General features: G+C 28.0%; 2 protein-coding genes and 1 long non-coding RNA gene across 4 annotated transcripts in view; 2 read left to right on the plus strand and 1 right to left on the minus strand.

Annotated features, from left to right (window-relative positions):
- Positions 1-1,786: 1,786 nt before the first annotated feature.
- On the minus strand, positions 1,787-5,424 carry LOC136080595 (heat shock protein HSP 90-alpha-like). The gene is made up of 8 exons (XM_065797445.1): positions 5,238-5,424; positions 4,850-5,146; positions 4,344-4,574; positions 4,025-4,174; positions 3,581-3,896; positions 2,766-3,325; positions 2,256-2,646; positions 1,787-2,143 (listed from the first exon to the last, which is right to left on the minus strand). The coding sequence occupies exons 1-8, from the start codon at positions 5,367-5,369 to the stop codon at positions 2,052-2,054; spliced, it is 2,169 nt and encodes a 722-aa protein (XP_065653517.1). The 5' UTR covers positions 5,370-5,424; the 3' UTR covers positions 1,787-2,051.
- A 186-nt stretch (positions 5,425-5,610) lies between these two features.
- On the plus strand, positions 5,611-17,536 carry LOC136080596 (uncharacterized). 2 transcript variants are annotated; one of them, XR_010638552.1, is made up of 3 exons: positions 5,611-5,688; positions 14,828-15,742; positions 17,256-17,536. It is a non-coding gene; the product is annotated as an uncharacterized LOC136080596 (long non-coding RNA). The 2 variants fall into 2 exon arrangements; XR_010638551.1 differs by lacking the exon at positions 5,611-5,688 and adding an exon at positions 6,134-9,532.
- A 1,109-nt stretch (positions 17,537-18,645) lies between these two features.
- Positions 18,646-23,573, plus strand: part of LOC136080597 (uncharacterized) — an 85,275-nt gene continuing 80,347 nt past the window's right edge. Inside the window, exon 1 of the mRNA XM_065797447.1 lies at positions 18,646-18,716. The gene's annotated coding sequence lies outside the window, so the exon portion shown is untranslated. The remainder of the gene's footprint in view (positions 18,717-23,573) is intronic.

Raw genomic sequence — 23,573 nt, forward strand, 5'->3', positions numbered from 1 at the left:
AAATTCTGCTCTTAAGAGCAGAATTTTTAAAACAAGTCCTAAGGCTGTTTGGTACGTAATATTTAATAATCTAAGTTTTTATGATATGAAAGAGGTATTTTAAAAAATTTTTAAGTAAATTTTAACAGTTTTCAAGAAAATCGATATAAAGAAATTTAATTTAATTATAAAAACATATATGACACCTTTTGGATCTTTAATCACCCTCTACAACATGACAAGAGCCCTTGTAACATAGTTGCATGGTGAACGGCATATTGTGTAAATTCCGTATGATCCATTAATTAGGCAATGTGAACACACACATCCTAAGGGTTGCTTTTGTTATGGTTTTTATGTGTGTAATTGTGTTGATGTAAACTATGCTCATTACAGCTAAAGTCTGCACATGCTGATTTATTTTACTTTTTGATCAAATAAATCCTTTTTCTCAATAAATTAAGATTACAAATTTGCAATAAGGTACAATATAACAATCGTTAAAGAAATCAATTTTAGTATTTTTAGAGTGCGTTAAACGTTTATAACTGCCCTAAACCTATTAGTGAACATTATTCTGCGAGTGTATACATATCAGTTGCTGAATGTATTATAATTTTTACGTTTGCTATTTTGCCAGTGTTTGCAAATTCTTTTGATGCGCTATGCCGCTTGTTTATACTTTTCGCCTATTGCATTTTCAAATTATGTTGCAAGATATAACATTTTTAAAATAAAATTCTCATCAAGTAATAAAAAGGTTCCCTTACCCTTGTCTTTCGAGATAGATAGCTTAGCAATAATTACCTTCCGTAAGATCTTTGAAAGAAATTTGAGAACTTTCCAATTTGAATTTCCGACTATCATTTATTGGTAGTCTGCTCGCATATCGTTATAAAAACTTCCGTAACGAAATACTGAAAATTTAAGTAACTGAACCAAATTAAGTCTTTATCGGCTATCATTTTCACCTATATATGGTATTTGTTTTTAAAATTTCGCCTGAGGCTGTAAAGGTAAGGCCAAAACTAATGTTTGATCATAGTCCAAGGACTTTAGTTACATACAGTTTTATGGACAAGACATACGTATTGTATGAGACATTATTCCAGAGCTATTTCTTCCCTCAAATTATTCAATTTTAAGCTATGTTGTGTAATAATCTTTACGCAATCAATAAATAAGAAAAAAAGGCAAATCAATTTCAGATTTGTGTTTTTTTTTTTAATAATGCTTTTCTATTAACTCTTTATATTCTGAGCTTTATATTCAGTAGATTTTTTATTCAGGATAATATCAGCATCTGCCCGACAGTGTTATATCCGCCAGAAGAATAGCTGTCAAGTTTGTAATCCGGCAAGTGTAGCTAGACGTAACCTAACGTAAATACTCGCCGGACGTATATCCCTATCACTGTTTGTCCGGTTGGTCACGTGGTACGCTCGCCGGACGAATATATCCGTTGCTATAGGTCCGTTTAGTCACGTGATACATCGCCGGACAAATAGTGCAAAAGATATTTGTCCGGTCGCCGGACGCGTAGACACTGCCAATTTTGTTTGGATAGCAGAAACCAAGTGAAACTTGCTGGAATTTATGTTCTTTATTTTTTAAGCATCGCGATACGTGCTGGTTTAGGTCAGTAAATTTGAGCCTTAAGCAAAAACGTTAAATACATACGAGGAGTATAAGGTTTTCGCAAATTTTAGTTAACAAAGCTATTTTTTTCTGCTAAAATAAACATTACTGTTTTGCATTGAATTATACCGAGTTAACTCGATACCGAAATAAAAAAGTAAAAACAAAATTAGTTTATAAAAATATCTTTCGTTTTAGATTTTTACATTACAATATAGAAACAAGATTACAATTAGATACAATTTAGATACAGGTTGATTTATTTGGTAGTGCAATGTATCGGTTGGTTTTCTGATTATAAAAACATCTATTTTATTTATTTATTTACACGCGAAACTAATAAAACGAATTATTAAATCTCGCCTTCAGGTTAACTTAAAACTGTATCTGAAGTTAGGGGACCAAGTTAGAATTACATTTCGCAAGGCAGCGTTTTAGTCAACTTCTTCCATTCTGGCTTTATCTTCATCCTTTTCCGAATCACCTTCGAGAGGTGGCACATCGTCTGTTGCCATTTCCTCTACGGCTATAATACAAAAGATGAATTATAATAATCGAATAATGGATTATATCAGTCTACTATTATAGTTGATTACAACTGCGTTACACACTAGACAAAAAAGCCAAAAATAACTTACCACTTTCGTCTTCATCAACACCTAAACCGAGTTTGACCATGCGATGAATGCGAGCAGCATGATTTTGAGGATCCTCAAGCGAAAAACCTGACGACAGAAGCGATGTTTCATATAACAAAACGATCAAGTCTTTTATTGATTTATCATTTTTATCTGCATCAACTTTCTTTTTAAGGGCAACCATTATACTATGCTCTGGATTTATTTCAAGATGTTTTTTAGCTGCCATGTAACCCATTGTACTTGTATCACGAAGCGCTTGCGCTTTCATGATTCTTTCCATATTTGCTGACCATCCATAAGTACTAGTAACAATGCAACATGGTGAATCAACCAAGCGATTAGAGACAGTGACTTTTTCAACACGTTTATCTAATATATCTTTTATAACCTAAAATGCAAGTCAATGCCATCAACAAAAAATTAAAATCAATAAAAACATACTTTTCTATAATATTTTGTAGTTATTATCTCCTTAATAATTTCACAAAACAAAATATCAATAAATACCTTGCATAGCTCCTCAAAACTAGCTTTTAATTCTTCTTGTCTCTTCTTCTCATCATCACTAACTGGTAATTCTAATCCCTCTTTAGTAACACAAACTAATTTTTTACCATCATATTCTTTAAGTTGTTGAACAGCATACTCATCTATTGGATCAATTAGATATAGAACTTCAAAACCTTTCTTTTTAACTTTCTCAACAAAAGCAGAAGTTGAAACAATTTCCTTGCTTTCTCCAGTTATATAATAAATGTCTTTTTGATTCTCTTTCATACGAGAAACATAGTCCTTTAGGGATGTCATATCATCACCAGACGCTGAAGAATGATATCTCAATAAATCAGCAACTTTAGAACGATTTTGAGAGTCCTCGTGTATACCTAACTTAATGTTTTTACTAAATTGTTCATAAAACTTTTTATAATTATCTTTATCCTCTGAAATCTCAACAAAAAGTTCTAAGCACTTTTTTACAAGGTTCTTACGAATAACTTTTAATATTTTACTCTGTTGCAACATTTCTCTGGAAATATTAAGAGGCAAATCTTCAGAATCAACCACACCTATTATACAATATTAATCAATAATTAAAACAAAACTATTAAAACATGACATTTATAGATAGAAACAAACACTAAAGTAATGAGGAACATTTAAAGTGCTTACTTAAATAAAAAAATTTAACATCATATTTACTTAATTCAGTTAACTCAGATATATTGAAGATCATTAGAGCTAAACTCTTCATATATTAAGCCTCAATTGTCATCAATGTTAACAGAAAATTCAAAGAAAAAAACAAAAAAGTTTTTAAATACCTTTGACGAAGTTGAGCCATTCAGGCATTACTTCCTCGCAATTTTCCATTATAAAAACTCTTCTGACAAATAATTTAATTGAATTTTTTTGTTTTTTATTTTCAAACAAGTCAAATGGAGCCCTCTTGGGAACAAATAAGATTGCTCTAAACTCAAGTTGACCTTCAACAGAGAAATGCTTTACTGCAAGATGCTCCTCCCAATCATTCGTCAAACTTTTGTAAAAATCAGCATACTCTTCAGAGCTAATATCATCTGGGTTTCTAGTCCACAGGGGTTTAGTTTTGTTGAGTTGCTCCATTTCAGTATAATTTTCCTACACAAATAAAAAGTTTACCAAAAAATTGAAAATAGAAATTAAAATGTTTTTAGAATATAAATTCAAGAGATTTTTAAAAATTACAATCATATTATTAGAATTAAGAACTCATAAGGTGACTGTACCTTTATTTTCTTTTTTTTCTTTTTGTCTTTTTTTTCAGCTTCTGCATCATCACCAACATCTTCTATTTTAGGTTCATCTTCATCTTCATCCTCCATTTTTTCTTCAGATTTATCTTTCTTCTCTTCATCTTCAGCTTCATCATCAGAAACCTTAGAAAAAGAAACAATTATTTGACAAATTTTAAAACTAAGAAGTTGGATAATGAATTCTAAATAGAATACGTTTCTAATATTTACATAATTTACTACATTTACTTAAAAAAGTATGTTTTCTAGCTAAATTTAAAAAAATATATTTTCTAGCTAAATTTAATGTTACCTCCTTGTCTCTAGTTTTCTGAACTCTCAAATTGATTGGATATCCAATAAACTGACTGTGTTTTTTAATGATATCTTTTACTTTTTTTTCTTCAGAAAAGTCTAGCTGATCTTCTTTCATGTGCAGTATAATTTTTGTTCCTCTACCAAGAGGTTCATTGACTGTGTCTCTTTGTACAGTAAATGAGCCACCAGCGGATGAGACCCATATATATTGCTCATCATCATTGTTCTAAAGAGATATGTTTAAAATATTACACTATGGCGTAAATATCATAACGTAAATTTATAGCACTCTTTACAAATAACATACAATAACATGTACACAAGGCAAATTGAAACTTGTTAAACAGAACGTTAACTTGTTAAACAGAAACTTGTTAAACAGAACGTTAATGAAACTTTTTAAACAGAACGTTAAACAAAACAAAACAGAAAAACATGTGAAAATAAAAAGGTGCTATTTTATAACATGATAGAGACTTTTAAAATTAGATTAGAAATTACTTTAGTTATCACTTCCACTTTATCAGCAACCAGATATGCTGAATAGAACCCGACACCGAACTGTCCTATCATTGATATATCTGCTCCAGCTTGAAGAGCTTCCATAAATGCTTTTGTACCTGATTTAGCAATTGTGCCAAGATTGTTGACAAGGTCTGCTTTTGTCATACCAATACCGGTGTCAAAAATAGTAATGGTTTTTTCTTCCTTATTTGGAATAATGTCGATCTTTAATTCACTTCCAGAATCCAAAACAGCCGGATCGGTTAGTGATAAGTAACGGATTTTGTCTAACGCCTACAACATGAAAGCATAATATACGAATCTTAGTATTGTGAAATGACAAAAAAAAATCTAAGAGCATAGAAATAGCCATGATAAGACTTACATCTGAAGCATTAGAAATCAACTCTCGCAAATAGATTTCTTTGTTAGAGTAAAACGTGTTAATAATCAAGCTCATTAGCTGAGCTATCTCTGCTTGAAAAGCGAAAGTTTCAATTTCACCACCTTCAACCATTTTTTAATGTAGAGCGTATTTCACAAGAAGTCTTCTTAGAGCACTTTACAAGTTTCGAAGAATTACTTGATCTGCTACAGAGTAAAGACAGGTAGAATTTATAGGTTTACCAAATGGCACCGTATTAACGCTTCCTCGAGAAACAAGTCATTTTTGATTGGTTTATAAAAATTCTGCTTGTTATGATTGGATGAATTTTAAAAATTGTAGCCTATCTGGAAAGTTCTGTTGCATAGATCATATATTCGAAACTTCTAGTACAACTATGGAACGCAAAAAATTAGGTCATACGTCAATGGAACTTTTTGATAACTTGAATGTGTGACATGGTTATATTATTTAAAAATTTGCATTTCTTACATTTTCATTTTATTTAATACAAAAGCATGTCTTAAGACAATGAAGATCTTCATTCTACTAGAATGAAGATCTTCATTCTACTACATCTAGTTTTATTAAGAATAAACACAAATGGAAATTTTTATGGAAGTTAAAATGCAAGTTAATATTATTATGCTTCCATTTGTGTATATTCTTAATTAAACTAGGTGTAGTAGAATGAAGAAATATATTAGACTAAATTTTAGTGGTTTTAGTCAACTAAAATTTAAATGCTGCTTTCAACGGTATCGTGTTTATGTTTTGAAAAATATATAATACATCAATTATTTAATTATTAGTTTTTTAGAATGAAACATTGTTTTTTATTATTATCAACTTTCTTTGTTTGAAAATATTAAAACTTTTTGTTTTTAGGAGTCTAAAATAAATATAAAAAGTTAAAAATACTGAAATAGTAATTTAATTTTATTTTTTTACAAACACAGTACCCAGCAAGCACCTACTGTTATTTCAACATTGAGATTTGTTGATATTTAACTATCTAAATTTCAATGTTGTTTTAATGTTAAAAATTACAACCTTATGTCAATGTTTTTTTTTTTTTGAGTTACTTTCTTACATTAATGCTTTTTAGTACTTTCTAACATTTAGTAACATCTTTTATCTAACATCCATCGATTAACATCCGTATATCTAACAGCTATTTAATACTTTCTAACATTTATTAACATCTAAATTCCATCCATTAACATTCATATATCCAACAGCTATTTAGTACTTTCTAACATTAATCCTATGCAGTAGCAATTAAAATTTTATAGACCCTAAAAAGGTCTTCCTAATTTATTTATTTTTAGGTTTTATATTTTAAATAAAATAAACATGGCTTGCGTAATAGAACAGACCGAAGATTTAAAGCTTATAGTTATAAAAGCAAAAAATAGACTAGGGTCATTCCAAGTCAAATGGACCAAAATTTTAGGATTTCAACAGATTTTGATGAAACTTAGTGGGTTTGTTAATATCAATGAGAAAAGCAATTCCTAAAAATTTCAGCATAAAATCTTTTGTGGTTCATGAGATATGGTCATTTGAAATTTCTGATTTTTCCAAAAATAAAAACTTTAGTAGCAAAAACATGATTTGTTCATTCTTTGAAGCTCTATATTTTAAAATCAAAATTTCAGAAAAGCTTCTAGGTTATTTTATTGTATACAACTCTAGACTTACTTTAATAAAACTTTGACATTAAATTCTTGAATGTCACATTATTTCCATAATGGCTACCTAAAAAACCGAAAAAATTGTTTGCAAGTATAAAAATTTGATTTTTGATTAGTCAATATACAAAACCTGCAGTTTAAGAAGTGAAAAGAAATATTTTTTTATTTTCTAAATATGGTAGGCTTCTAAGTTTTTAGAAATTTACTGATAAGATGCAATTCAGTAAAAAATTATAGACCTCTAAAAATGGCTGCAGCTAAAACTTAGGAAAATGTGCCTCCACTTCAAACCATCGGTAACCTAGGATCAACACTCATTTTAAAAAGATTTTTTTTTCTTCTAATTTAATAGACTTTATTACAGTGATTTCAGAAAAAAAAAATTGTGAGTAATCGTGGGAAAGTTACAAAATCAGAACAATGAAAATTACCAAAAAATGCATTACAAACAATAAAAATAAAGTTATTGTTGTACTTTAATTTGTATTATATATTGTAATACAAAGTATGTATTCCTGCCCGCCCCCCCCCCCCCCCTCTACCGATTATTAACTTTTTAACATTCACATTTTTTCCCAGAACTTAGAAAACAATTGTAATTGAACACTTCTCCTTATATGGTGTGTCTGGTTTTATGTCTGATGTATTATGTGATTATGTCTGAAGTGCCTTTATGCCCAAACACACCACTAAACATGCACATATAAAAACTGAAATTTAGTTTTTAATGTTTTCACATAAAACTTATTAGTAGCCTATTAGGTAAAACTGAAATGAAAGTTTTGAAGTCTAATTTATCAAATATTTAATATCATGACTATAAATTTTATAACTTTTTTTCAATACATTCACGATTCCACCCTTCCTCATTAATTTGACTTATTTGATTATCATTTTCAAATTTAGATTACAACTTATACCAAGTTATAAGAGTTATTTGACAACATAATGCAATGTTGATTATGTAATAAATAATATTATTATGTAATAAACAATCAATATAAACGTTGAATCTTTGAAATAATTTTTGCTAAAAAACTTAGACCAAAGTGGTGTATTCCTATTGGAGGTGCTTCAGGTCTCCATTAAGTATGTGTTGTGAGTACCACCAAAACGCAATACTTTTAGCATTACAAATACCAGATATTTCAGACTATAAAGACCTCTTGACATTAGTTGTATGTGACTAAACAAATCAAGACTGCATGCTGCACAGTTGTAATAACTGCCCAGATACCAACACACTAAAAGAGTATCTTACTGCTTAATTTGATAGACATAGCATGAAAGATATCATCTTTAATCAGTGGCAAAAAGCCAACAAAAAACATGATTTAGTTCCAGTCACTCTTCCTATGTATGATTTTATTGAAAATGCTTGTCAACAAATAGACCACATAAGAGACCACCATTATATAGCCAAAAATGAATTACCAAGTAATCATATTTAATCATTACCAAGTAATCATATTTTACATAAAATGTAAAAGTGTTTGTATCATTTCAGATCATTTGCAAAAAACTCAATTCATCGTTTCATTTATGAAGTAATAAAACAAAAGAGTTGTTGCCTTACTTTAATTATTGCATTTATTTTAGTGATGGTGCATGTTCTCAATATAAAAAATTATAAAAACCAAAACTATTTTTTTTTATGAAATCACTGTAATAAAGTCTATTAAATTAGAAGAAAAAAAATCTTTTTAAAATGAGTGTTGATCCTAGGTTACCGGTGGTTTGAAGTGGAGGCACATTTTTCTAAGTTTTAGCTGCAGCCATTTTTAGAGGTCTATAGTTTTTTTGTAAGAGTCACTATACAATAAAATCAACTTTAAATGTATCCATTTTGTTATGTCGTATAATATAATACTTATATAATACTCAGGCAAAGGAAGAGGAGCCAATAAATAATGATCTCTAAAAAACAAAAATAATTTTATTATATATTTATTGTTAATGCCTAGTTGTTCAACTGTAATGGAGTTTAAACATAAATAACGAAAACACTATTTGGTTATAAAATGCATATATTAACATAAATCGTTATATGAACATTATGCAAGTAACAACTAGTGTATGTTTTTTTTTAATTTTTCTATTTTGCTGTCATACATAACTGTCTTAGATATTTCAGTATTGTACCATTCATGGCACATATTTCTGCAAAAATATTTAAACACTATATTATCTAAATTATCGAGTTGCTTAGTTGTTAAATTGTTGAATAAATTTTTTATTTCAACAATAATTAGTATAAACAGCTTTCTTCCAACTGTCTTTTTTCTCAATTTCTTGCTGTTTTAAAGTCTGTTTTTACGAAATATTATTTCGTATTTGAGCATGCTGTTAGCAATTCTTGATAACTCTTTCTTTTTTAATGTGAATAATAAAATTTATTCTGAATAAATCAAAATATAAAGACTATATTACAAAATAAAACTTACAATATAAAGATTACATAATTGTCAGTCCTATTTTTTTTAGTTCTTATTTAATAAGATATGAAAATTGCTTCATTAGGGAAATTTCATATCATTGAACATCAAAACACAGTGCTATAAAGATCTGCGACTCTCCGCAAGTGGGTTGCAAATTTTGGTAACACCCAGATTTTTATTCTTTATTATGCGATGCAAACTCTAGGGTTTTTTAAAAAGCTAATAGTAGCAGTTTTTTTAAAGTTATATGTGTTTCGAGGTATATTTTATTCATTAACATTTAGGGTTATCATTTGATAGCTAAGGTATGATTCGTTGAGTTTTAGTACAAACTTAGGCAACAGTTATTTGCTCAAGTTTCTGTCCAAATAAGTTTTGGCTTATTTTTAAAAAACTAATAAGTTTAAATGAAGCTAGCTAATGTTATTTTTCATACTAAAGAAAGCTAATAAGTATTTAGCATATAAATTTATAACTGTTGTTAAGGAAAACTGCATTGTTTTCAAAATTAAAAAAAAAATATGTTGAAATCATCTTTCTTTTAATGATTTTGAGATTATACTTTCAGATATGATTTTAATAGTTAAATCTCTGTCAGATGTTTACTATTTAAATCATAAACTAAGTAATCAGGCATATCAAAACCTACATATTATAAAAGACAGTTTTACAAAATCAATTTAGGCTAATAGTAATTTTTATTATAGTTTAAATTGCTTATGAAATAACATGTTATATATAAGGCTGTCAACAGATACCCAGGCAACCAGATACCTGCCTATTGATTACTGCCCAAGCAGTAATCAATAGGCAGGTATCTGGTTAAATGAATTCAATGAATTCAACTTGAGCAATTTTGCTCAAGTTGAATTCATTTAATCAGAATGTTGTGCTTGGTCCACTGAAGGTTCAAGTTATCTGGAATTAACTGTATGTTTATATGCACACAACCCTTTGAGTTAGGAAAAATAATGTCGGCAATAAATTGCCGACATTAACTTAACTGTTAGAGGTCAGCAGAAAAAATTTGGTTGACCTCAAACACTTTTAGTTCAGCATTGCCGAATGACGACCCTATTTCGGAGGGCCGTGTATATAAATGTGTCTATATATATATATATATATATATATATATATATATATATATATATATATATATATATATATATATATGTATATATATATATATATATATATATATATAATTACATATATAAATATTTAAAAGCCACTTAATTAATATAATAGTGGCGTCAGTTAAATTTTGTCAAAATGGATCTCCAAGTTTTTTTTTTAACATCATCCCTGTCATCTTGATTTAAAACAGCTTGCCCAATATATATCTGCTAAAGCTGATGTATTTTACATGACCCTGATTGATAGCACGTAAATTATATTTATGTATTTGCCTAACGTTGTATAAAAGTTATTAAATAATAATTTGTTATAAATAAATAAACATTAAATTCTTTTGTTTTATACAAAAAATATAGACTAAATCAAAAACATATTGTTTGTGCTATTTTTCTTTTACAAATGTCTAAAAAAATAAAATTAACATATTTTAAAGATAGTCGTGTTTTGAATTAAGTTCATGGATATGTAAAAGTACAGTGGACACTCAAGCAAGATGTAGTCTTTGCAAAGTTGATATAGCATTGAGCAACATGGGCATTGTGGCCTTAAAAAGTCATGTAAAGAATAGAACTCAAAACTTTTTTGCTACAAAAACTAAAGATGCCACTGAATTATCAATTGAAATATGCAAGACACTCAATTAAGTAGTTCACCAGGTGCAGGTGCAAATAAAATTTCCTTGTACACAATCTCAAACAACAGTTTCATTTATAATAAACAACAGGGGCTGGTATTTGACTGTGGCCAAGGCCTGTTCTAGGGACGGGACTGCATAAACATTGGTGCATATTGATATATCATATCAATATGCACCGATATTTATATAGCCCCAGCCGTAAAACCCGGCTTTTATTTATCATGGAGGTAAACTTATTGCAGAGATTCAATGGATAATTGAGCATGTTGTTTGTGGATACAGATACAGCTCTGTTACCAATAGTGTTTCATTTTAACATTTTAGGTATGTTTTCCAGACAGAAAAATTACATCTACCATGGAACTTGGCAAGGTAAATTAAAATACATTGTTAACTATGGAATTGCACTTTCAGAGAACTTTTAAATTTACAAATTTGTGCATCAGAATGGCTGGGTAACCAAAGTTTGAATAAAGTCATTCAAGAATCTGAGATGGATTTAGTAGTGAGATTTTGTAGTGATGGATTTAGTAGTGAGATTCAGATTTTAGGACTTTAGGATTTTAGGACAAACTTAGTAACAAAATTAAAGTGCGATATTGGAATAATATGTCTCTTGGACATGCCACTGAACCAGACTTACTTAACAAAATAAATCAGGGGTTCCCAACCTTTTTGTACTCAAGAGTACATTCTTAAATATTGGTAGGGTGGCAGGCACCACCTATTTTTAATCAGGACGGTATGAGCACTTCAGGTGTGACTACTTCAGGTTTTCTGCATGTACATGAAGTGATGTGCGAATAGCACTCCCTGTTCTAGGCTAGCGTCTGGCTCGCAACTAGACAAGGTGCAACAAGTACTGTCAGCAAAGGAACCACTCACACATACAATATCTCAAACATATGAATGTATTTAATAAACCTAGGCATTAAAAAAATAAAACTCTAAGAAATACATCAAAATGTTTAATATTTTTAGTTAATATTTATGAAAAAAAATTTCACTGTCAAATAGTGGGGGGCACATACAAATCATTCCTCAGACACAATGGTGCCTGCAGGCGTAGGTCTGGGAAAAAATGAAATAAATAATGGTTTATCTGATTTGGATTTATCTAAACAAGTACAACTATCAATGGATGGTCTAAAGTGAACTGGAAAGTTTTCAGAGAAATGCAAATGAAAAGAGATGAAGCTGTTCTGAGTAAATTAGTGTATATTGGCAGTTGTAACCTCCACATCATTCATGGAGCCTTTCAAACTGCTACAGAAACCACAAGTTGGAGGCTAAAGGCTATCATGAAAGAATTTTTTCAACTTTTTAAGGGTTCTCCTGCTAGAGGTGAAGATTATATTTCTGTTTCAGATTCTAAAGTCTTTCTCCTGCTGTTCCACAAGGTTTGTGAATGTCTTTTAAGGTTCTAATTTTTTATTTTGTCCTTAAAAGTTTTTATTTAGTCTTTAAAATCTATATTAGTAAGAGAACACAGTTTCAAATAACTTTTCAAAAACACTTACATTTTCGTGTCAGTCTTAATAATGTCTTTAATACTATTTTTAGCATTTTAGATGGGTCGAGAATTAACAGGTAGCATCATGATTCAAAGGATATGGCCAAGTATAATAAAGATAGTTGATTTTTGGCAGAATCTACCAGCTTTTAAAAGGCTATCTTCAAAGAGTTATTTGGCTGTAAAAAAAAGCAGTTGAAGATGAACTACTTATAGTAAAGCTTTTATTTTTCTGCTATGTTGCAAACCTTTAACAGCCATATCTTGAAAAATATCTAACAGATAACCCAATGTTACCTTTTCTGGGCAAGGATCTGGAGCTATTGTGTAGATTCTTAATGCAGCTGGTTAAAAGTGATATTCTTCTTAAATGAAACTCTGTTGTTGACTTATTACAGCTTGATCTTACTGATAAGGGTATTTATCTAAAGATAAAAGATTTGCATTTTGGATTTTCAACTTAAGAAAAACTTGGGAATTTGTTACGTAAAGATAAAGTAAAATCTGCAGATGTAAAAAAGTTTAAAAAGGAAACTTCAAATATGGTAATTGTTATATTGGAGATATAATGGTAACTGTTATATCGGAGAAAATCACTCAAAAAAAATTTCCATCACATCACTGCATGGTAACAAATGCAAATGTATTTGATCCAAGTTCAATATCCCCTATACAACTGGTCAAATTATGAAGCAAGATGAAACAACTCTTGACTCATCTAGTATCATTGAAGATTATTAATGCAACTTTAGCAGATAAAGTTTTGCCATAATGTTCAGATCTGTTGGCAGTGCTATCTCAGGATTTTAAAAAGGCGAAATCTTCAGTTGCGAAAGCACTAGACTAGATTAATTCTTTTTTCATAAATCTATCAATAAACAAAGGACTTAAAATCTGTTCTAATACTCTAGTTTTGGTTCTAATTACAAGTCATGGTCAAGCAAGTGTGAAAGGATTTAATGTTAATAAAATGTGTATCCAAAAATGTGATTTGTATTTGTAAGATGTGATTTGTATATAAAGTTAATTAGAAAAAAAGATCTATGATATCAAGAAAGATGATAGTAAATCATATGCAAAAAAACAAACCAATACCTTCAACAATAAAACTAACAAACGAGTTTATAAGTTTAAATACCATAGGGGTTTATTATTCATAGAATTTTTAAAATATAATACCATTGAGGAGGAAGAAAAAAATGATATGAGATTAGTAATTAAAGGAAGCCGTTTGAAAAGGAAGAGTAAAGAAAAACGCGTTGAATTTAAAACTTAAAAAAATCTACTCAAAATTTAAGAAGAGAAAAGGAAGAAAATGATGCGAAACTTGTTTTCTTTATTTAAAAATATTACTTTATTGTAGCTACTTCTTTACTTTAAAAAAGAATTTTTTTTTTTATTCTTTTTTAGCAAAAAGGTACTTAATTTTTTGTTTGTGAAACTTTAAGAATACTTAGTCATAAAAAGGAATATTTTTTAAAATAGTTTAAAATATTAGAATCTAGACGTGTAAGTAACTAAAAATCTTTAAAGAACTTATGATCAGTCATATATACTCTTATATGTGTATGAAGTGTCCAGGGGAAAAAACGGCATAGTCACATTTAAAAAGTTTTGAGAAAGTGTTTATGAATCATTTATAAAAGTTTTAGTATAAAGTTAGGAAAAAAAATTTTTTTAATAAATTTATAATATTTTATTAAACATGTAATTTTCAGATAAATTAATCAAGAAATAATTTTTTCTAATTTACAACTTATTTATATTTTCTAATTGAAAACTTTTATAAATGATTAATATATACTTTCTCAAAACTTTTTAAATGTGACTATGCCGTTTTTTCCCCTGGACTCTTCATATATATATATAAATGTGTGTGTGTGTGTGTTATACGTGTGTGTGTGTGTATATATATATATATATATATATATATATATATATATATATATATATATATATATATATATATATATATATATATATATATATATATATATACATATATATAAATCTTGGACAGCAATGAAGTAAATTAGATGTGAATCAGTAATGAGCTGGTTTTTTTTTCCACTTTGGATCACATAATGTTCACATTCGCTTGTGAACAATGTGAAGTATAATACTTATAAAATGTACGAATACCTTACTTTAAAGATGTTTTCATTTAGATGCAGTTACCCGATGTTTTAAAATAAAGTAATACGATGTACGAAAATATATTGCAGACTGTTTCAAGTTTGCATCATATCGATTGGATGGTGGAAAACGTGCATTAAATCAAAATGAAGATAAAGACACAGATGATTTTGATATTGAGGATAAAGATAACGATGACATGATTTTATTAAGATTGTTTTGAAAATTATTTTAATTTTGTATAATTTTTGTTTTAAAAATGTTTAAATAATTTTTTTGTTTTTATTTGCTTTCAATTATAATATAATTAACAGCGTTTACAAAATGACAAAGGGGCAGATTATTTGTAAAACTATAATAACAAATAATATAATATAAAATTAACTATTATTATTAATAATAATAAGTGAAAGCTGTCACAACAGTTATTTTTTGTTGTTGTTTTTTTGGTAACAAGTTTCTACATCTGTGCAACAACATCTGTGGAGTAGGCTAATATCATCTGTGCACTTTTGTTCGAGTCATCTGTATTTTTTTTTTAATCTAACAACATCTGATTACACTTTGATGATTTAAAAGATGTAACTACATCTGTAGAATTTCCAGATGTAGTTGCACAGATGTTGTTATACATAGATAATTAAAAAGGTGTAACTACATCTGTAATATTCATTTAATTTTTGCACAGATGTTGTTAGACATCAATGAAATTTCAAATATTATTATACTTCATTGTATTTATAGATGTTGTTGGACAGATGTTGTTATACATGGTAAAAACTGATGTTGTTACCCTGACCCGTTTTTTTTTGTTTATTACAATTAATAAGATAAAGATGCAAATACGCAGAAAAAAAAATACAAGAGAAGATATTGGTAATGAACACTCCAAGAAGACAAGTGTTGTCACAGAGAATCAGATTTTGGCTACAATATCACAATATATGGTATATGATATCTATTATAAGTTTTTGAAGAATTATTGTTTCTTAATGATATTTTTCACCAACGCTGTATTGTACACAAAATAAATGTTTTGCGGGTTTAAAGAGTCAAGGCGCAAAAAGCTTTTAAGGTACGAAAACTCGCATATAAGTTCAACGCTAAACCAACGTTGATTTTTGGTTTGTTTTCAACGTTGATCTAACGTTTGGTTTCAACGTAGATTTGCGTTTTCATTTCAACCAAAAATCAACCATTTTCAACCTAAAACTTCAACGCTGATGTGCTTGCTAGGTATTTGCTTTTCTTCATATGAAAGTGAAAGAACTCAGTACCTGTATTTATATTTGCATATACAGTCTCTTGCAAAAGTTTAGAATCAGTTAAGTATTTCTAGGTAAATCCTTAATTTATTGAAAATGACATACTCGAAGCTAAGATTTATGTTGTGTACATAGATGTGTATGTATATAACATTAAAATGAATATTTTGCAGATACTGTGTCTTTATCACGGCAGTATATTGCGCTAAGTTATAAATTAAGATCTTATAATAAATAGACCCTATCTTCAAGCGAATACATTCGGGCGTGTGACATTTTTAAAATATGTGTATGGGACTTTTGTTCCTATCGAAATGACGGGTTGTATCAGAAGCATCGTAGTTATAAAAAAAATTATGCTAAAATGTTAAAGGAGTGACTTTGTATAATAATTACATATGGATAAACGTGTTTTCTTTCAAAATCTCATTTCAAATCAAACGTTAATGTTGAAATATGTTTTTCTAAATGCTTTGCGCACTAATGTTTATAAGTAGAACGTGTTTAATATGCGGAATCTATTGTAAAAAAATCACAGGTTTTAATGTATCGCTCCCAATCATAGATTGCTGTGTTTATTCTCTTCTTATTGCTACGTTTGTTGTTTCATTGTTTTTGTGCAAAGTTTTTTATTTATAATAATTCAGTTCCTAGACTAATTTAATAGTTTTACTTTTATCTTAAAAATTCAATTTTAAGATAAAAGTAAATTTATTTATTTGTGTTATGTATACATAACACAGTACAAAAAAACAAAGAAACGCAAAAACAGAATACAAGGAAAAGAACGCAAAAAATTAGAATAAAGGCCGTTAGAATAAGTTAGACCGTTTTCATTATCTGCTATTAAAAATGTAGGCTTAGGTTAAGGTTTTGTATGATAGTGAATGTTAATTAGTATTGCTAGCAATAACATAAAGGAAACAATTAATTGAATAAAGTATTTTATATTGCATTCATCCTTTGACCAATAAGTTACCAAATGCAGAGTTTGTACAATATATTCCTTTGCAATTTTACGCCCTGCTCGGCATAGGACGTATAAATGTAATCTGTAATCGATAAAAATATAATAGGGTTCTTTTGTTTTTTATAATGATTAAACTTTCGCAAACAGCTAAATATTTTGCAATATACCTTAAAAAAAAAACTATTTTTAGTTAAATTTATACTATCTATTTATGAAATGTTTTAGAAAGTTTCTTCTGTCGAACACAGGTTTCGGAAATTTTGATATTAGCTGGCATCAGAACCATTAAACTTTTTATAACTGTAAGCTCGTAGTAAAAAGAATTACTTAGCCGTTATTAAAGAAGTGCAAGCAAAGACCAATGAGTTGAGCTAAGAAAAATCAGCTTTCGTCATCCTAGCCAGAAAAAATATTTCAAAGGAACGCTCTATTGCCCCATTGCCACAATTACTTAGAAACTTTAAAAACTCGACGAATTTGTATAATCTCAGATCAGTTGTAGTAAAGGAACCACAAACTTTTTTTTTCCTTAAATATTGTTAATGTTTCTAAATAAATTCATTCAACAACAGTAGTTGTTTTTCTGCAATTGTTTTCAATATAACTCCAATAGTTCCAACATGAATAATAATAATTTAGTAAATTATTATTAAAATATGATAAATCCAAATTAAAAAAAAGTTAACGCTTTTATTTTTTTTTAATTGGGATTTATCATGGTTAAATTTATTTTTACGATAAATTATTTTAAGGGAATGCTTTTGCCATAAAGGGACATTAACTTATTTTATTATAATTTATTATAATTTACTTAAAGATAAAGGAACATTAACTTAATTTTGTGTGCGATTCTTCATGCTATGTTAATGTATGTAGTGATCCATAAAGATAAAACTTGAGAAGTTTTTTTGTTATAATATTTTCTAGCTTCAAAAAGCCAGTTAGCTAATTTAGAGTTGATGGCGTTAATGTGTGCATGAAATGCATCAGACGATATTTCGTCTGACTTTTTGAACTTATGGAGGTCAGACAAAAAGTCAGAAGAAATATTATCTAGAAGCGTATTTTTCAATAAGCACAAAAAGAAATTTAGGTGTTTGGATGTTTCAGTTTTTGTGAAATCAATACTTAGTGAGATTCATTGTTTCTAGACAGAAAACTCGGGTAAAAAGTTCAAAATAGAAATGATTTTTAATATGATATTCTAAACTATTATAATAAAAAAACATCTCGGTAACAAAGACGTCAAAACTGCCCTCAACTGGCTTAAACTGGATTAGACTCTATATATTGTTTTTTCATAAGGTTCTTAAAAAGAAAAAAGAAAGAAATTTATTTACTTAAGATTATTAAAAAAAGTATATAAAAATGACTGCTTTAATAAAAACGAAATAAAATAGCTTTCCATTGCCAGTACACTGTGTAAATAGTGCATCGAATTATTGCAAAACTTTGTTAAGGATCAGCAAGCATTTATTAAATTATTTGTTGCTGCATATCAACACTTCATGTGTTTTCGTAAGGTTTTTAAGTTAAACAATCAATTTTTTTTAAACACCAAGGTTTTGCAAAATGTTTACAACATGCTCAAATGATTTCCATATAAAACATTATAGCAACAGTATTTGAGTATTAATGTGTATTAATTTCCAACTTTACTGTAAAGGCTGATTTTCTTTAAAACCGGTAAGTTTGTTGAAAAAATTTTGCATTTTATGGTATCATTATTTTCTTAATCACCTACTGTAAACATTGTTACAAGGTAAAAAGTAAAACCGCAAAGCGGATTCTCTTTTTTCGTTCTTAAAGATTTCAAAACTTATTTTATTACTAAGGCATACTTGTTGGACATCACCTAGGGGAAAGACGCCTAGGATGGCATACTTAACTTAAACGCTTGATAATTTAATATCCTGATTACCTAAAATTAAATAAAAATTTTGATATTGAGGCATTCCTTTCAATATGTATAATAATTATAACACTCTGAGTTTTTCGTTGTTTTGCTTTTTAAGAAGTTATTCCTAATAAAAAAATTTTTAGTATGCCTTCATAGGCAATCAAGTGCTCTTATGATGGCATACTTTAAATAAACTGAAAGAAAAATAATTATTTTTGCTTGTTATCAACAATAACACAGCAACTTTGTTCACATATAAATCTTTTTCTTTTTTTACTTATACCTGCACATAAGCTATGCCACCTAGAGTTGCATTTTTGAAAGTGAATCTAAGGTTTTTTAGAGTAAGATTGTAAATAAAGTTCATCCCAAAATAAACATCCCTTATATCAGACACAAAATCAGTTACATTGTTACGTATTATTTTTTCACTGCAGTATTTATCAAGATATAATTTACTTTTAGTTTTTCTAACAATTTTTTCCTTTTTAACTACAATATCTCATTTTCCTTTTAAGTCATCATTTTTTTCTTTAGCATTGTCTTTTCATTCTTGAATATTTGGAGTAGTTTTCAGATACCCAGTTTTTTCTCGTTTTCGTGTTTTTTTAAATAAAGTTTTAAGAGTCACTATAAGCAAGGGAAACAACTCCTGCATACTCGATCTTAGTCCTTGCATCGAAAGAGAGGTTTTGGCACTGGTGAAAGCATATGTGGGAGAGCTGATTTCTAAATGTGTTGATTTTTCAAGCTCTTGTGTTTTATCAATGCTATTAATTCGCTCAGCTTATTCTGTTGTTAATCAGGATGCCAATATCCATTCTTCAAAAATATTTGGATCTTAAGGATATATTTTGGTTTTAGCAAAAGCATGCGCAACTTTACTGATGTTGCATTTATTAAATATCCATTGTTTAAAAGACCAGGAACCTGAAAATGTGTTACTCTACCTGTATAATTCCTTAGCCATGTCTGAATCCCTTGATTGTAATTTATCAGCCAAAGGACCAAAAAAAATCCAACATCAAGTGGTTAAACACGGTGCGTACAGTGTGCGGGAAAACAGAACTTTACAATGTCACTTTCTTTTGCATAAGCCAAAACTACCAATCTTTCATAACGAATATGGCCATTTATTAGTAGAATTTTTTTGTTATTTTTCAATGTTTTAAGAAAATCTTACTATTCATCCACCCTTTTTCTTGGAAAAATGCTTTACTGCCAACTTATTTTGTGAATCTTTTTTATGAAAAATAAAAACTGGTTGTAGAAATATTCCTATTGCATTCATACAGCATACTACAGTCAATTGTCGATCATGCTTTGCACTACTAGTGCCCCTATTTGTTTTCGTCCTTTAGTGGCCAATAATTTTTCGTTTTTTTTTTTTGCACAGTACTTAACCCTAATTCATCAAAGTTAAATATGTTTTCAGGATAAAACCTTTTTTTTTCTTTAACATTCATGAAGGCATTTTCCATTGCTGATTCCTTCAATCGGTTTCTTTTCATTTTATTAAAAACCATAATAATTTAATAACAGAACTATCAGACCTTTTTATTGACAATATAGTTATTAAACGAGAGAAAATTATAAAATTTTTAGGAGTATATATTGATGAAAATCTATTCTGGAAAAATCACAATGACAGTACCTCCTTAAAAATCTATTGGTATTATATATAGAGCAAGAGACATTAAATAAACAACAATTAACACAGTTATACTATTCCTTTGTTAATTGCCAAATCAAGTATGCAAATATCGTATGGGGTAGCAATAATAAAATAAAACTTAAATCTCTTTATCATTATCAGAAACACGCAGCTCGCGCAATAAATTTTAAAAACTGTTTTACGCACTCTAAACCACTTCTGAAAGAAATGAAAGTCTTAAGTATTTACCAACTAAACATTTATGGCATTTTATGCTTTAGGTTTAAATGTAAAGATAACTTATCTCCTTGTGTATTCCAAAATCTTTGTATTTTAAAACCCAAAATTAAATATGATTTACGTACTGTTAATTATCTCAATGCTCTTTTTTGTCGAAATAAGTATAATCAATTTTGTATTGCTTTTTGTGGTCCTAAACCTATGGAATAAAATAGTTATTCGTAATATCAACTTTTCAATTAATTTTAAACAAAAATTGAAAAAAATTATTTTTTCACAAGAAAAATCTTTATCTATTTCTAAAGATTAAATATCATTAGTTTTATTTTAAATCTGTTAATGTATTTAAATGTATAACTTCACGAAAATTGTAAAATTATACTATTTAAATACTGCTGAAACTATAAATTGTATATATATATATATATATATATATATATATATATATATATATATATATATATATATAGTCCTAGTAAACTGAGTTTAAGTAAACAACGCTAACTTTTTGTCAACATTTTAATTTCCAACAGTGAACTGTTGATGTACTTTTTGGAAAACTTGTTGATTAGAAAAAGTTGTTGTTGATTTGATGGTTAGAGCGCTTACTTTATAAGCAAGAGATCCGTGGTTAAAAGAAAGCTCTGGACATATTTAGCCTCATTGGTAAGGAAGGAGGCGTGAACTTCCTATTTAAATGCTCTACCGTGATGTTCTGTGACAAGACCGTAAGGTCTTCTTGGCGCACCTAAAACAAAAATGAAAAAAAAAGTCCAAGTGAACGGTTTGCTGTAACACTTAGGTTTCTAGTAACAAGAGATGCTCAGTGTAATATTGCTGTAAGTTACAGAATCAACCCTTCTACTATCAGTTGTGAAATGGGTGCGTCATTGTAAAAAACGTTTCGAAATGAAATATGGTTGTGATTGAAAGAGAAAAATTTTCCGTACGTCTCATCAGAAAAACAAGAACTCTTGATAAAATTTAGACAATTACTTTAAGACAATTTATTCAAATATAATAATATTTTATATAATTTATTTTTATTTGTAAAATTCTGTATAAAATAGATGAAAATAAGGCATTATCAAGTGAAAAAGTAAATAATTGATATAAATAAACTAAAGCATTGTTAAATGTGACAAAAAAATCATTATAGGTAGGTAATGAGTTTTAGGGTAATGGCTACTCAGTTACACAAACTTCAGGCAAAATCCTGAGAAACATTTTAACAACAGTCAGTTACTTTATTAACAAAGTTAATAAAGTAACTGACTGATATGATAAAATTAATTTGCAAGGCTAACGTTCAACTGGTGGCACATATACTTTCAATAATATATTAATTACATAATCTCACTTCAACAATAGCGTAAAATCTTGAAGTTAAAAATATTATTTTTTATGTTATTCTAAAAAGATTATATACCTACCAATATATACCTATATATATACCTTATATACCTTATATATAAAAATATTTTAAAGTAAAATTAAAAAGTTTTTATACTTGGTAAAAAAGAACTTAAGATATAAATTTCCAATGTTCTTTAAAACTGGAAATAAAAACATTTATAAACCAAAAAAAAATATAATAGCAAAGTATAATTAACAAATATATATATATATATATATATATATATATATATATATATATATATATATATATATATTATATTAACTGAAGACAATATAGTATTTGTGTATTCATTTAGTAATTTTCGTATTCATATATATATGAATACCATAATTTAAAAATCGAACTAACGAAAAGTAAACCAGCAGTTTTGTACTAAGCAACTCACGGGTACCCTGAAGGTAATCTAAGACCTTACATCTTATCCCATGAAATTTTTTTTTTTTGATTTTGGTAGCAGTCCATATACACATTCCAAAACTTTCAAAATTTAAATAATTTGTTTATAGCTTTTTGAGAAAAATTACTTGCAAAACTTGTTTTAACTAAAAATTTAGCCCCTCTGACCCACCTTCAGACCCTAACGAGGAGATCAAATAGCGATAAGTAATTTGTTTGGTTGTTTGACCTACTATGTTTTTTTAAATGAGGGAATTAAAGCAATTTTACAGAAATACAGGGGTTTAGCTTATAGTTTTAAATTTGGGAGTATTTTTTTTAACTAAAACTATAAAGTATATATATATATATATACATATATATATATATATATATATATATATATATATATATATATATATATATATATATATATATATATATATATATATATATATATATACACTTTATAGTACTCTTCCTGATGATCCAGCAATGGTGAAACTTAAAGTAGAAGATAACAGTTAGATAAGTGGTTTTTACTAATTTATATATATATATATATATATATATATATATATATATATATATATATATATATATATATATATATATATATATATATATATATATATATATATATATATATATATATATATATATATATATATATGTTGTACATACAGACAGCTTCACAAAACTTTATTGAAATTGGCGTTGTGTAATCCTCCCTTGCATTTTTACCAAAACTATTTCCCAATGATTGCTCAATACAATACCCTAAACCTTCATTTAAAGTATTTAAGAAAAAGATTTTTATAAGAATAGTTAAAATATAAACCGTTGATTTTTTAAATACAAACTTTTCTCCTTCAATAACAATAAACTTTTTGTCATGCTGCTCCACTATATAAACTTTAGGAGTAATGTTTGAACCAAGATCTCTGAAACTTA

This window comes from Hydra vulgaris, chromosome 05 (assembly GCF_038396675.1).
Source record: "Hydra vulgaris chromosome 05, alternate assembly HydraT2T_AEP".
NCBI lineage: Eukaryota > Metazoa > Cnidaria > Hydrozoa > Anthoathecata > Hydridae > Hydra > Hydra vulgaris.

What these genes read in the sequence shown, in the direction of transcription:
- LOC136080595 (XM_065797445.1), bottom strand. Translation starts at nt 5,369, where the DNA reads ATGGTTGAAGGTGGTGAAATTGAAACTTTCGCTTTTCAAGCAGAGATA. An exon ending in AGAAAACTAGAGACAAGGAG is followed by an intron (nt 4,175 to 4,343) that starts GTAACATTAAAT and finishes TCTTTTTCTAAG; the next exon opens with GTTTCTGATGATGAAGCTGA. An exon ending in ATGGCTCAACTTCGTCAAAG is followed by an intron (nt 3,326 to 3,580) that starts GTATTTAAAAAC and finishes ATTGTATAATAG; the next exon opens with GTGTGGTTGATTCTGAAGAT.